At 42.4% G+C, this 14,294-nt stretch overlaps 1 protein-coding gene across 7 annotated transcripts in view; it reads left to right on the plus strand.

Annotated features, from left to right (window-relative positions):
- Positions 1–14,294, plus strand: part of FAT3 (FAT atypical cadherin 3) — a 695,104-nt gene that overhangs the window by 528,317 nt on the left and 152,493 nt on the right. For all 7 annotated transcript variants that reach the window (XM_060771117.2, XM_060771116.2, XM_060771120.2 and 4 more), the window contains one exon: positions 6,612–6,751. In XM_060771117.2, coding sequence (XP_060627100.2) covers positions 6,612–6,751 — 140 coding nt within the window. The remainder of the gene's footprint in view (positions 1–6,611; positions 6,752–14,294) is intronic.

Below are 14,294 nucleotides of genomic sequence, written 5' to 3' on the forward strand. Positions count from 1 at the left end.
AATGTATACAAGCAATGAAATGAGATGATAGACTTCCAATCTGGTCAATTGTAATGCTAGGAGAAAACACACATTTAGATGACTCCCATATAACAACATCCCTCTGTACCAGCGATAACTGCAAAGGACAAGGGATCCTTTTTTTGCTCCTATGTGTCCTAGCACAATGTACACATCACAAATTGCTTGCCATACAGCTCAAACTCAAACTTTCTGATTTTGGATAGTTTTCCTGCTGTGTTGGGACAGGACAGCAGTATGATAACCGGTGAATCTCCGTACTATTATTTGTGGTGAAAATCGTATATATGACAGTGTTGAAATAAAAGAGGATCCGATTCTTTGCTTGTACTCCCTCCATAGACCTTTGAAAAAGCAAGAAAGGATTTTTCAGAGTGCACAACCATTTGGGAGAATTGCCGGAGGGCATGAGAGAGTCAATGTGTATGTGTGTGAAATTAATCAGTGGATGGAAATATCCCTCCCCCCTTGTGGGCTCATTTGGAAAGACAGGAGCCTGTCTCAGCAGCTTTGCGAGCAACCCCAGTGCCCCATTGCTGTGGGAACCAGAGAGCTCATCCTGCAGTTTGTGGGATCATTCATTAATCTGCTTTACAGCTAGTTAAAATAGAAGAACAACCTTTGGCCAACCTTCCTTTCTCCATCTCCAGGAAGTTTTGCTCTAAACGGCAATTACAATGGATTTATTTCATTGGGAGGCAGAGGGGACAAGCAAAGCAGTCGCATTTCCTCTTTTGATCCGCTGTGCTTCTAAACATAATGACCAATTTACTTAGTCGCAGGTTATTTACAGCTCATTTATACCATAAGGGAAAGTCCTCCTCCCTAATTCCATGCCAGATCTTCGTTTTAATAAAAGATAATTGGGGAAGCCAGAAAAGTTGTATTCAACTCAGGTGCACAAAGGTGCAAAGCTTACCTGAGGCAGCAGGGAGCTTGTGTTAAAATGTTAAATAGAAGCACTCGTTTTCTGTCAATTTAAATATAAATTGATTTCTGGTAATAAATAATTTGTTGCCAATTGTGATTAAAGTGCAGAATGATTGGAACTATTCTGCCCAGTATTTAGGACAAGGAATATTCCATTCATTATGAGAAGTGAAGTGTAGATGAGGAGGGAGGACTTCCATATTGGCAATGCTCGCTGGGTGCTAAACAGGTTCTGCACAAAGCAATATTTTGCCCTGTCGTTGAGGGCAAAGTCAATACCAAGAAGGCAAAGTTTGGCCCCAAAAGTTCCTTAAGTTCATAAGTTTATCCTCCTTTGGGAGAATTATTATTATTATTATTATTATTATTATTATTATTATTATTATTATTTCGGTTGCTTCTACCCCGCCCTTCTCACCCCGAAGGGGACTCAGGGCGGCTTACAAAAGCAAGGCACAATTCGATGCCCGCATCACATAACAACAATAAGACAAAATAACATCAATTAACAGAAAACAGCAGTTCTAGCAATAACATCAATTAACAGAAATAACAATTCTTGCAAGGCAAAAACAACCATAAAACCAGTAAAAGCAATAAAACCAATACAAACCATTTCTCCTCATTGACGGTCAGCGTTTCACAATCTCATAGTTCAAATTCCAATTCCACAATTGTCAGTCCTGTCAGTCCTATCCATCTGGTTGTCCATATCTAGTTGTCAGATTGCCCGAAGGCCTGGTCCCACAACCATGTCTTTACCTTCCTCCTGAAGGAGAGGAGGGATGTTGATGGCCTAATTTCCCCCGGGAGTGAGTTCCACAGGTGAGGGGCCACCACTGAGAAGGCCCTGCTCCTCGTCCCCACCAACCTCACTTGTGATAGCGGTGGGGTCGAGAGCAGGGCCTCCCCAGATGATCTCAAATTCCGGGGTGGGACATAGAGGGAGATACGTTCGGACAGATACACTGGACCGGAACCATAACGGGGTTTTGTAGGTCGAAACCAGCACCTTGAATTGTGCTCGGAACTGAATCGGCAGCCAGTGGAGCTGACACAGCAGGGGGGTGGTGTGCTCCCTGTATGTCGCTCCGGTGAGCAATCTGGCTGCCGCTCGCTGGACCAGTTGAAGTTTCCGAACAATCTTCAAGGGCAACCCCACGTAGAGTGTGTTGCAGTAGTCTATTCGGGATGTCATAGAGTTGGAAGAGACCTCGTGGGCCATCCAGTCCAACCAAGAAGCACTTTTATAGAATCATAGAATAATAGAATTGGAAGAGATCTTATGGGCCATCCAGTCCAACCCCCTGCCAAGAAGCAGGAATATTTCATTCAAATCACCCCTGACAGATGGCCATCCAGCCTCTGCTTAAAACCTTCCAAAGAAGGAGCCTCCACCACACTCTGGGGCAGAGAGTTCCACTGCTGAACAGCTCTCACACTTAGGAAGTTCTTGGTTTCCAGGGCAGCAGAAAACAAGCTTGCTCCCTCTTCTCTATGACTTCCTCTCACATATTTTTACTTGGCCATCATGTCTCTTCTCAGCCTTCTCTTCTTCAGGCAAAACATGCCCAGCTCTTTAAGCCACTTCTCATGGGGCTTGCTCTCCAGACCTTTTATTGTTTGAGTCGCCCTCCTCTGGACACATTTCAGCTTGTCAACATCTCCCATCAATTATGGTGTCCAGAATTCGACACAGTATTCCAGGTGTGGTCTGACTAAGGCAGAATAGAGGGGTAGCATGACTTCCCTGGATCTAGACAGTATACTCTTATTTTATGCAGGCCAAAATCTCATTGGCTTTTTTTGCCGCCGCATGACATTGTTGGCTCATGTTTAACTTGTTACCCACGAGGACTCCAAGATCTTTTTCACAAGTACTGCTATCGAGCCAGGCGTCCCCCATTCTGGATCTTTGCATTTCATTTTTTCTGCCTAAGTGGAGTCAGTCAACATAGACTTACGTCTAGTTGTTGGTCACCACCAGAGTCACTCAACTGAATAGATGAAACTCACATAGTATTAATGTACCAAGTTTCCTTTGATTCAGTATGTCTGCTTCTGTTAGCAACTGAAAATATGGTCCTAACCTAAGGCTGCCAAAGCATGGCAATTTATTTCTTTGTTTTTCGCATTAAGAAGGATAAGCAAGTGTTTACCCAAAGCTTGGAAAAATTACCTTTTGCACCACGACCCTTAGAAGACTCCAGACAACATGACCATTTGGTGTAGTTACAGGATTTTGGAAATCATAGTACAAAAAAGTTAACTTTCTATACATCTAGTATCCTTTCATACAAAACAGGTATAGCTCTATGATTCACTATGATTGGTGTGTCTGCATCCCATAGCATCCTGGGCTTTAGGGAGGCACTAAAGTTCTCTGGATGAGAAAGCCACACTTCAAAGCCCAGGATCCCATTCATGAAACTATGTACCCATTGACACAACACAATTGTTGTGCTGTATTCCATTTTAATCCCATGGTATCACATGCGGAGTCCTGGGTTTAGCATTTTAATAAGTAGCATTTAGAATTCTGAACTAAAAAATTATTGGGTTGTTGTAGGTTTTTCCGGGCTATATGGCCATGTTCTGGAGGCAATTTTTCTCTTGACATTTCAGGAGAAAAATTGCCTCCAGAACATGGCCATATAGCCCGGAAAAACCTACAACAACCCAGTGATTCTGGCCATGAAAGCCTTCGACAATAAAAAGTTATTGTGCTACACCACAGCTAAATAACTAAAAATAACTAACTAAAATAAATAACTAAAAGTTATTGTGCTATAGCAGTTAAGTGGAATAATAACACCATACTGGTACAGTGTGAATGGATTTCATATCAGCTAAAGTGGAATCTGAGGCTGGATCTACACTGACATATAATGCAATTTGAAACTGTGTTATGTGGGCTGTTAAACTACATTCTATGGTTCTACACCCATTCTATAATGCAGTTTCAAACTGCGTTATATAGCAGCATAGAACCAGCCATCGGTGCCATGAATGTGTGGTTGAGACCCTATATGTGCAGCCATAATTACATAGCCCACCCCTAGTTCTGTTTATTGGTCACACTGGGACATGGATGTAGAGAAGAGACAAAGTCTCAGGATGTTGACAAAGATGTTTTTGTCCTAATTAGCCCAACACGTTTTTCGAAGTCATATTTAATGGTTTTCTTCAACGGAACGCAACTTTAACATAATCTATAGGGATTGCAAAAAAGAAGAAAAAGTGTTTTCTAAGCATATGCCTGGCAACATATCGTAACCTCAGAAAACACTTTAAAAAATCTTTCAGGCAGTTTTACAGTTGATTTCCCTGAAGAAGACCATTAAATCTTACCAAGAAAATGCATTGGGCAAATAAGAAGAATAAAATAATATTTGTCAACCCCCTGCGACCTTGGACTTGTCTACACTGACCCTATAACCTGGATTGGGCCAGAAGACATCCGGGGACTTCTGGTCTGTAACACAGGGAAAGACTGGTTAATCCAAATCTGTTTGGAAAGGTTGTTTGTTCCAGAGTTTTCAACCAAATTCTGAAGCAACTCCACACTTTGGGGTTATTGCAAGCACCTGAACCAACCAATGCACTTTCCACACTGTGTTTCCCTCTTTTCCCTACACTTTGTGGGATGGGGAAAAGGGATAGATTGCATCAGTGTCACCCTCTTGTTCCCAAATAAGACAGACACAAAACTCCAGAGAGCTTCTGACCATCACTGGGTAGCTTTGCTGATGTGGTCCAGGGGTGATGACGGAGGATATCCAACATAAAGTGACCACCCAGAAAGTCTGAACCAATTTCAGCCTGGCTGGATGATGTGGACTCCATCTCACCATCACTTCAGGATGGGAATAGGCCACGTAGAACCCTGGTGTCACATTGCCAGGGTCTGCCAGTATGCAGGCAGAGGTGAACCAAACAAACACCCAGTTTGTGTTCCGTTGTTTAATTAAAGCAGCACTTACTTTCTGGCTCTTTTCATAGTCCAGATGTAAAACAAAAATATAGTACTCAACCACAGAATATGAAACAAAAACTGCTAGCAAACGCTAATGCAAATTCAAGAGTACCCCATAGTCAAAGGGTCCAGTGCAGTGGTCAAATGCGGAGAGTTCAGTGAGCAAAGTCCACGGATCAAGAATCTATACCATAGTCAGAAGCTAGTCCAGAGATTCAAGGTTCCAGGTTCCCAAGGGTTCAGGAGACAGGTCAGGATACTAAAAACCCACAAACCTGGGGGGAAACCAGCAGCATTTACCACCAACATAAGACAAATACTTTTCTCCCAACATCAGTCTCTAGGCTAGCTCCTTATAACCAGTAAAACCCAGCTTCGACCTATCCCTTGCATGCCTCCATCCTTAATTGCTTTCACCTATGAACTATGAACTATGGAGCCCCCGGTGGCGCAGTGGGTTAAACCCCTGTGCTTACAGGACTGAAGACTGACAGGTTGCAGGTTCGAATCCGGGGAAAGGCAGATGAGCTCCCTCTATCAGCTCCAGCTCCTCATGCGGGGACATGAGAGAAGCCTCCCACAAGGATGATAAAAACATCAAATCATCCAGGCGTCCCCTGGGCAACGTCCTTGCAGACGGCCAATTCTCTCACACCAGAAGCAACTTGCAGTTTCTCAAGTTGTTCCTGACACGACAAAAAAAAAAACAACAACCTATGAACTCTTACTTACAGATTACTCAGCCCTTTAGAACTAAGACTTACATTAACCCGTCCATCACCAACTGCTAGACATGCCATCACCAACCACCATGCAGAACATGATACATGACATCTGGACCAGTCCAGAGTAGCTCATGTCAATACACTCTTTTTCTCTTCTCTACATCCCTTCCATTTGATATTACCAGTCCTTAGTTGTTGTTGTGTTTTTTTTGGGGGGGGGGGGGTTGTTTTGTTTTGTTTCACACTGAGACAGAGAAAATATTGAGGATTGATTCTCATATGTTTAAGAGTGTCCTTTAAAAAGATAGACCTTAGATCTAGAGTAGGGAACATTTTAAAGCACTAATCTCAGGATAAATCCCCGGTCTCCCTGGATAGGACTCATAAAAGAGACTAGACAACCTCTGCCAGCCGGAATAGCACATCTTCTCCTTTTCAGACAGATACTATTGCCTGGGCATAAAATAGTTTAATTGAAGTAGTCACAGTGCTTTCAAAACTATACCAGCTGCCAGGGTGGTTCCTGTTGGGTTTTTCTGAAGTGACCCACAAATAACACTCAACTCTTTCTCCCAAATGAATACCTAATGAAGGGAGGGAATTGTGTGTTCGTACTAATGAGGGCATAAGTCTCTACAGGTTAACAGCCTTGTAAAGCCTTTTGAAGAAATCAATTATGCTTCGCTTGAATGCCTTGCTGAATCTTTTGTCTGCAATATGAGTTGTTCTTTCCTTTCCCTCCCCCCCCTCAAACCTTCCTTTATGACATCTGTTTTACAATACACAAACAATGCTTGAAAGGAGGGAAATTAGCTTGGAACAAAGATTGCTCGTTGTGCAGTGCATGTGATGTACCCGCGTTCCTCTGTAAATTACCATAACCCCGATCTGTCAATGTTATTTTTCAGTGATACACCTTTCAGAGATTTAATTGTACCTTCTGTTGTAACGACAATTAGGGGGGAATTTCGAGAGCTCTTTCGACGCAGACAAAGGTGTGGGGACCATTGTCATCGCGAAACCCCTGGATGCTGAGCAGAGGTCGGTGTACAACATGACCGTGGAAGTCACCGATGGAACAAACGTGGCAAGCACTCAGGTAGCTCACACTTATGTCTCTTTTCTCATCCAGAAAAAAAAGTCTCAGGCCACTTCACATCTTATATGTTCAAACCGTGCAATTAAGAATTGGATTTGATTGTTATGGGGAGGGGGGGCTTGTTGAGAAGTTGCTCATAATGAGCCAATAGGGTAAAGGTGAAGGTTTTCCCCTGACATTAAGTCCAGTCGTGTCCAACTCTGGGAGTTGGTGCTAATCTCTATTTCTAAGCTGAAGAGCCGGCGTTGTCCGTAGACACCTCCAAGGTCATGTGGCCGGCATGAAGTGCCGTTACTTTCCCATCGGAGTGGTTCTTATTGATCTACTCACATTTGAATGTTTTTGAATTGCTAGGTTGGCAGAAGCTGGGGCAAATAGCAGGAGCTCACACCGCTCCCCGGATTTAAACCTGCTATCTTTTGATCAGCAAGTTCAGCAGCTCAGTAGTTTGTTTTTGAACTGCTAGGTTGGCAGAAGCTGGGCCTAATAGCAGGAGCTCATGACGCTCCCTGGATTCAAACCTGCAATATTTTGATCAGGAAGTTCAGCAGCGCCACTGTGGGCCAATAGTTATATTGAATTGCCTTTATACCAAATGCGGACAACTGAGTGAGGAAGCTTGGTCTACTTGTCCCAATGATGCCCCACAGACAGCACACTTGTGTCTTGATACACTAGAAAGTGATGCTAAATGTTTTCTGGTCTAATGTGGAAAAAAAGTTAAGAGGGCATCATATCATAATAATTCTACCACAGAACATAGGCTTGGGCCCCTTCCACACAGCTGTATAAAATCCCACATTATCTACTTTGAATGGGGTTATATGGCAGTGTGGACTCAGATAACCCAGTTCAAAGTAGATATTGTGGATTAACTGCCTTGATATTCTGGGTTATATGGCTGTGTAGAAGGGACCTAGGGGATATGTGAAAAAGTGAATTTTAAGGTAGATGGGTCTATTCTAAATTCACATTGAAACTAGTGTCAAGTATCCAATCGATTACATTTCCAATGCAGGGTCCTATCATTTTGGAGAAAAGCATTCTTGGGCAGCCAAAAGCCTAGATCCTTGAAAGAATATCCATTCATAAAATGATCAACAAGAAGACACCTAGGGTTTTTCCACACAGCCCTAAATCCCAGAATATAAAGACAGAAAATCACACATTATCTGCTTTGAACTGGGTTATCTGAATCCACACTCAGATAATGTGGGATTTCCTGCCTTAAGATTCTGGGATTTAGGGATGTGTGGAAGGGCCCCTAATCTTATATTACTGATATTGCTAAGATATCAGCTGCTTCTTAACCTTTTAAACACTTAGTGAGGGATGAGGGTGGATGAGATAAATCCCTCTATTTGTGGGCATTTGGGGCTATTGTCAGGAAAAATCACCCAAAAACAGCACTCAATGAACTTTAAAATTTGGCTCAATGTGCTGGGGGCTCTAAAACAATTTCTGGGTTCAACAGTCACATGCATCTCTCATACTGAACTTTCCTCAGTCTTGATTTTTATTTTACTTTACTTGCTGATTGGATAGCAGGGAAGAAGTCTTTGTTCTGTGTTGCAAAGAGAAACATGGGCCTGAAAGTATAGTTTGGCCATTATTCAGCAACCCACTGGCAGAAACATTTTCTCCATACATTACTGGGAAAAACCATTATTGTGAACTTTGACACTATCAACAAGGATCATGGAGGTGTAGGCAACAAAGTGATGGAGTATTCCTCTCCTGGGTTGCTATGCATTTTTCGGGCTCTTTGGGCATGTTCCAGAAGTACTCTCTCCTGACGTTTCGTCCACATCTATGGCAAGCATCCTCAGAGGTTGAGGGGAGTGTTGGAAACTAAGCAAGTGGGGTTTATATATCTGTGGAATGTCCAGGGTGGGAGAAAGAACTCTTGTCTGTTTGAACGTTGTAATTATCCGCCTTGATTAGCATTGAATGGCCTTGCAAGTTAAAGGCTTGGCTCGTTGTTGCCTGGGGGAATCCTTTGTTGGGAGGTGTTAGCTGGCCCTGATTAATTCTTGTCTGGAATTCCCCTGCTTTTTGAGGTGTTCCTCTTTATGTACTGTCCTGATTTTAGAGTTTTTTTAAAAAAAAATTGGTGGCCAGATTTTGTTCATTTTCAAAGTTTTCTCCTTTCTGTTGAAATTGTCCACATGCTTGTGGATTTCAGTGGCTTCTTCGTGTAGTCTAATCAAGGTGGCAAATTGCAACATTCACACCTACCTCAAGCAGACAAGAATTCTTTCTCCCACTCTGGACTTTCCACAGATATATAAATTCCACTTGACTAGTTTCCAACAGGACCCTCAACCTCTGAATCATAGAATCATAGAATCAAAGAGTTGGAAGAGACCCCATGGGCCATCCAGTCCAACTCCCTGCCAAGAAGCAGGAATATTGCATTCAAATCACCCCTGACAGATGGCCATCCATTTCTGTTTAAAAGCTTCCAAAGAAGGAGCCTCCACCACACTCCGGAGCAGAGAGTTCCACTGCTGAATTTAACCCTTTCATCCATTTAACCCTTTCAGTGCTTGACTAACATTTTTATAATTTAAAATACCTAATTAATTTTAATATTTCTGACAAGAACATTGCAATATAATTGTAATGTTTCAAATAAATGCTATTTTTGATTTTAATAGGATTGTTTTCAAGAGTTTTTACTCTTGTGATTGAGAACCAGTGTGGTGTAAAGGCTTGAACATTAGATGTTGACTGTGAAGACCAGGGTTCAAGTCACACACTCTATAATAGGGTCACCATAGGTTGGAAATGACTTGAAGGCACACAGCCACAAGCAGCTAATTGGCAAACAAAAGTAGAGATAGCGCATGAAGAGGAGATGGACATTCACCTTTCTGTAATCCTCTGTGCTGTTGTTACATTGCCTCTTTTTACTCTTGACATTATTACTAGTCCCTGAGTTCCACTGCTGAACGGCTCTCACAGTCATCTGAGGATGCCTGCCATAGATGTGGGTGAAACGTCAGGAGAGAATGCTTCTGAAACATGGCCACACATGAGAACATCCCCAGAAATGCAGATCAACCCAGTGATTCCTGGCCATGAAAGCCTTCAACAACACATTCCTCTCCTGTCTGCCCTTTAAATTGTACCGCCAGCTCTTCTTTGCAATGGAAAAAGAGCAGCTGGGATTCTCCAGAGAAGTTTGCGATGAATTTCTCATATCCAAAATTTGTCAAGTGAAAATCGGTATAAATGTGGGTGCTATGTGTGCTTTGGGGTTTTTTTTAAAGCAAAGAACATGTTACTGTGAACAAAATAACATCTTTACTTATAGATTTCAAACAACCATTTGCTAGGACGAAACTTTGCAGTTGGAAAGGATGAGTAACAGTCTCCTGACAGTCCTTTAAAACCCTTGTTCCCCATCCCAGCATGTTGCTGTTTGCCTTTTAGGCATAAAAGCACCTGCACTTTTACTGAGACTTGCAAAAAAAAAGGAGGATAATTCTGAAAGAAGTGTGTTGCAGTAAGAAATCATCCACTAAGCCAGTTTGCTTCTTTTAAGAGCTTTGAATTCCTGTCTTGAAAGAGCACAGCTAGTGTTGTTCACGCAACAGATGAGCTCCAACCTGTGGAATCAAATGCCGGTATCATTTTCTCCCATCCCACCTGCTTATCCTTGGATTTTATTTGATTTCATGTGTTTTCTTTCCGCTGATCTAGACAGTCAGAGGTGGTAAAAGACATTGTAAAAATGCCAGAGAAGTTTTGTTTCAGTAATATGATCAATGGTATGGATCTGCCTAACAGCTTTAGTTTTTACAGTAACGACACCCTTGCCCATCTATTATAATTCCCCCCTCCCTAAGAAAACACAGTATAACTTCCTTTAGCCCTCCCCAGCCTCTCCACAGAGCACATTACTACCATAGTAAAGAGAATCAAATGACTGTGGTTTAAAATTCACACAGGGGTTATGTTACTCGTGTGTTAGCTTTGATGGCACTTAACCAAAGAAACTTAAGAGACCTTATTGAAGGCACTAAGCCCTCCTCTATAAATCTGCGGAGGTGTCTAGGAGGCAGGTGTGGAGTGAATATGATTTAGGAATTTTTAAAAAATGATCTAATGAACTACAGTCATTGTTACCACATTTCTGTGTATGAACCCACACAATCTCTTCGATCCCTGTTCGCGCTCCCACCTCCTTCGCAGGCGTGATTGGTGGGGACGAGGGAGAGGGCCTTCTCGGTGGTGGCCCCTTGACTCTGGAACTCGCTCCCCAAGGACTACAGACATGTCCCAACTCTGGCAATCTTTAGGAGGAGCCTGAAAAAGTGGTTGTTCCAGTGTGCCTTCCCAGAGTAAGGAAATACCCTCAGCAATATGTCCCTAAATGCACTTTATCACTGATTTAGGATTGTCTGCGCGCCCCATCGCTACCTGAAAACTCTATCCCAGTTATATCCTACCTTGTCCACGCCCAGTATTATTTTTTAAATTTTAAATTATTACATTTGGCCCAGCCATAGGTTTTAAATGCTTGTTGTTATTGTTACTGTTTATTGTTTACTTTTGTTTATGAGATTTATTTGCAGTATATTACTTCCATGGGAGTCCTGGGCTCCTCACCTTAGGGATTGTGGATGGTTGACTGTATTCGGTTATATGGGCTAATGAACTATCATATTTATTTTGTGGTATGATGACCACAATCTTTGCTTTCCTAACAGAAAAAACATCTTTTAATGTCTTCCTGGAATGTCAAGCAAAACAGTGACAGTGTCAAGAAAGATGTTGATTTATTTGATTTATTATCCAAGTGTTGAGTATGAAGGTGCCTGTCAGATTGATTAACTCCAACAAAAGACCGAACCAGGAGGACTTATGCCAACAAGGGGATTCTGTGTATTTTCCCTACTCAATTCATCACTGTTCCAGGTCATGTAGTTATTTTTCAGAGGTCTGGTTTTGTACATGGCAGTCTTGGGTTGTGCGCATGTATAGAATTGCCTCAGGATATGTTTGCTTGTTGCTTCCATTCTTTGTCCAGAAATGCTTGGAGTCAAGTGGCCTCATTGCTTCCTTTGCTTGAAGGTACCTCAGGGCTACAATAGCTGTCACAATAATCCATACAATCAAAGGATTGCATACCAAATAGTTGTTGTACTAAACTAAATATAATTTCATACTTCCATCTCTTCCCATGTAGCCAAGAGGAAGCTAAAACTAAGAACTCGCAGTTCTGTTTTAGGTGAACAAGGGACCATTTCACACTATACAGTGGTATCACCATTGTTCCATACTGTGGAATCCTGGAATTTGCTATTCAAGTAGAGGAATTTAGAATCATCATTCTAGTAACTCACCAAACTACAAACCCTAGGATTCCATAGAGCAGTGGTTCTCAACCAGTAGATCCTCAGGTGTTTTGGCATACAACTCCCAGAAATCCCAGCCAGTTTACCAACTGTTAGGATTTCTGAGAATAGAAGACCGAAACATCTGGGGAACCACTGCCGTAGAGCATTTCTATGGTAGTTAAAGTGGAATCATGGGACTATAATTGTGTAAAAGGACTCTAGAGGTTGCAGAATTATCTGAATGTAGAACTGTGATCACCATAATTATTGATTTACGACATTTCTACCCCACCATTCTCCACCTTGGAGGAGCCCCCGGTGGCGCAGTGAGTTCACCCCCTGTGCCGGCAGGACTGAAGACCGACAGGTCACAGGTTCGAATCCGAGGAGAGGCGGATGAGCTCCCTCTATCAGTTCCAGCTCTTCATGTGGGGACATGAGAGAAGCCTCCCACAAGGATGATAAAAACATCAAATCATCCAGGCATCCCCTGGCCAACGTCCTTGCAGACGGCCAATTCTCTCACACCAGAAGCGACTTGATCCTGACACGACAAAAAAAAAAAAAAAACTCAGAGGGGAGTCAAGGTGGCTTATACGTATTTATTTATTTATTTCACGCACTTCTACCCCGCCCTTCTCAACCCCCTAGGGGGGACTCAGGGCGGCTTCCAGCTGGCACAATTCGATGCCTACAGTTAAACAAAAATACGTATCAACAATAATTATAAATAATTAAACATAAAATTATTACAATAAAATCTCATAAAAAGCCAACTTAGTGGCCATCGTTTCGCCAAGTTCCATATTTAGTGGGCCATTCTGCTTATCATAATCCATTTCCAAAGCTCTAGTCATCATTGTCCTTGTCAATCTGCCAGGTTACCCAAATGCCTGGTCCCATATCCATGTTTTTAATTTCCTTCTAAAAGAGGCAAGCCAAACAAATCCCATCCAGCTGAGTGGGAAAATATTTCGACTTCTATTTCCTCCCATCCATGTCAGCAAATTAATAACCAAGCCCGATCAGACTTCCCCAAATCTCTACTGATTACCCCATTGAGAACAATATGCAGTAAGTGGGCTCTTTTTTCCCTCCATCCTATCCCTTCCTCCAAAGAGCCCTGCTTAATTCAGCTGCTTAAAAGGTTGTCCTACTAGTACAACAACGCCATGGCCTGAACAAGCAATTAGCCAAAAGATTTCCTTTAGCTTCAAAGGTTAATGAAGCAGTTCTTGGCATGCATCCATTTTGCATTCAAATGCTGTTCGGCCTCAAGTGAAGGTATTCTTGATGGGCAACATGGGAAGCAGAATTGCCTGTCTTGGATTTTTATCTGTTTTGATTTAATTGTATTCCTTCCAGTCTTTTCAGTTGTAGTCCCCCCCCCCCCCCCCCCGATTCCTAAATACAACATCTTTGTTAATGCTCTGAGTCTTACTTTGCTCAGAGGCGGCAAAGAACCCTAATTTGCACTTGCCTTAACTGTGGGAAATGGGAGATGAATGGAGAAGAGGAAACCTTTTCTACTAAAGCAATGTCTATTGATTAAATAATGCTGTTTAGGTTTAATTGTTACAAATAGATGGTGAGATGATAAACCTGTGTCCTTTAGCAATACTTGAGAAGGCAGGTAGGGTGACAGAAGTGTTTGTTTATGTGAAAAAGAGAATCCTAACGTGTCTTTTCCAGGTTTCTCCATGCTGAAAAAAAATGTATGAAACTGCATCTACATAATAGAACAGTGGTCCCCAACCTGTGGTCTGTGGACCACCAGTGGACCTCAAGAACCAAAATATGGTCCGTGGCCTCACCATTACTACACCATTGCAAAACTCTCATGTAGTGCCAAGGCATCAGGAATGTCCTGAGGGGAGAGGCTGACTACCCATGAAAGGTGTGACAACAAGCCTCCTGACTATTGCTTCTTCTCCTCCTCCATCCCCTGATGGAAGCCATTCCATGTGACGCCTGGAAATAGGGGTGCTTTGGTGTCTTTGTTTTTAGGCCTGTTCCTGGGGTTATTTTAGAGTGCTGATTCAGAAAATTGCATTGGATAGACCACATCAGTTCTAGATTATTAAATATGGTTTTCTGTGGGTGAGCAGATAGCATCTACTGGATAGCATGTGTTCTGTATATGGTCCATTGCAACAAGAGCGACTGGTCTCACAAAACCCTCTTATAGTGGCTTC

The sequence above is a fragment of the Anolis sagrei genome, chromosome 3, assembly GCF_037176765.1.
Source record: "Anolis sagrei isolate rAnoSag1 chromosome 3, rAnoSag1.mat, whole genome shotgun sequence".
In the NCBI taxonomy this organism is placed as follows: Eukaryota; Metazoa; Chordata; class Lepidosauria; order Squamata; family Dactyloidae; genus Anolis; species Anolis sagrei.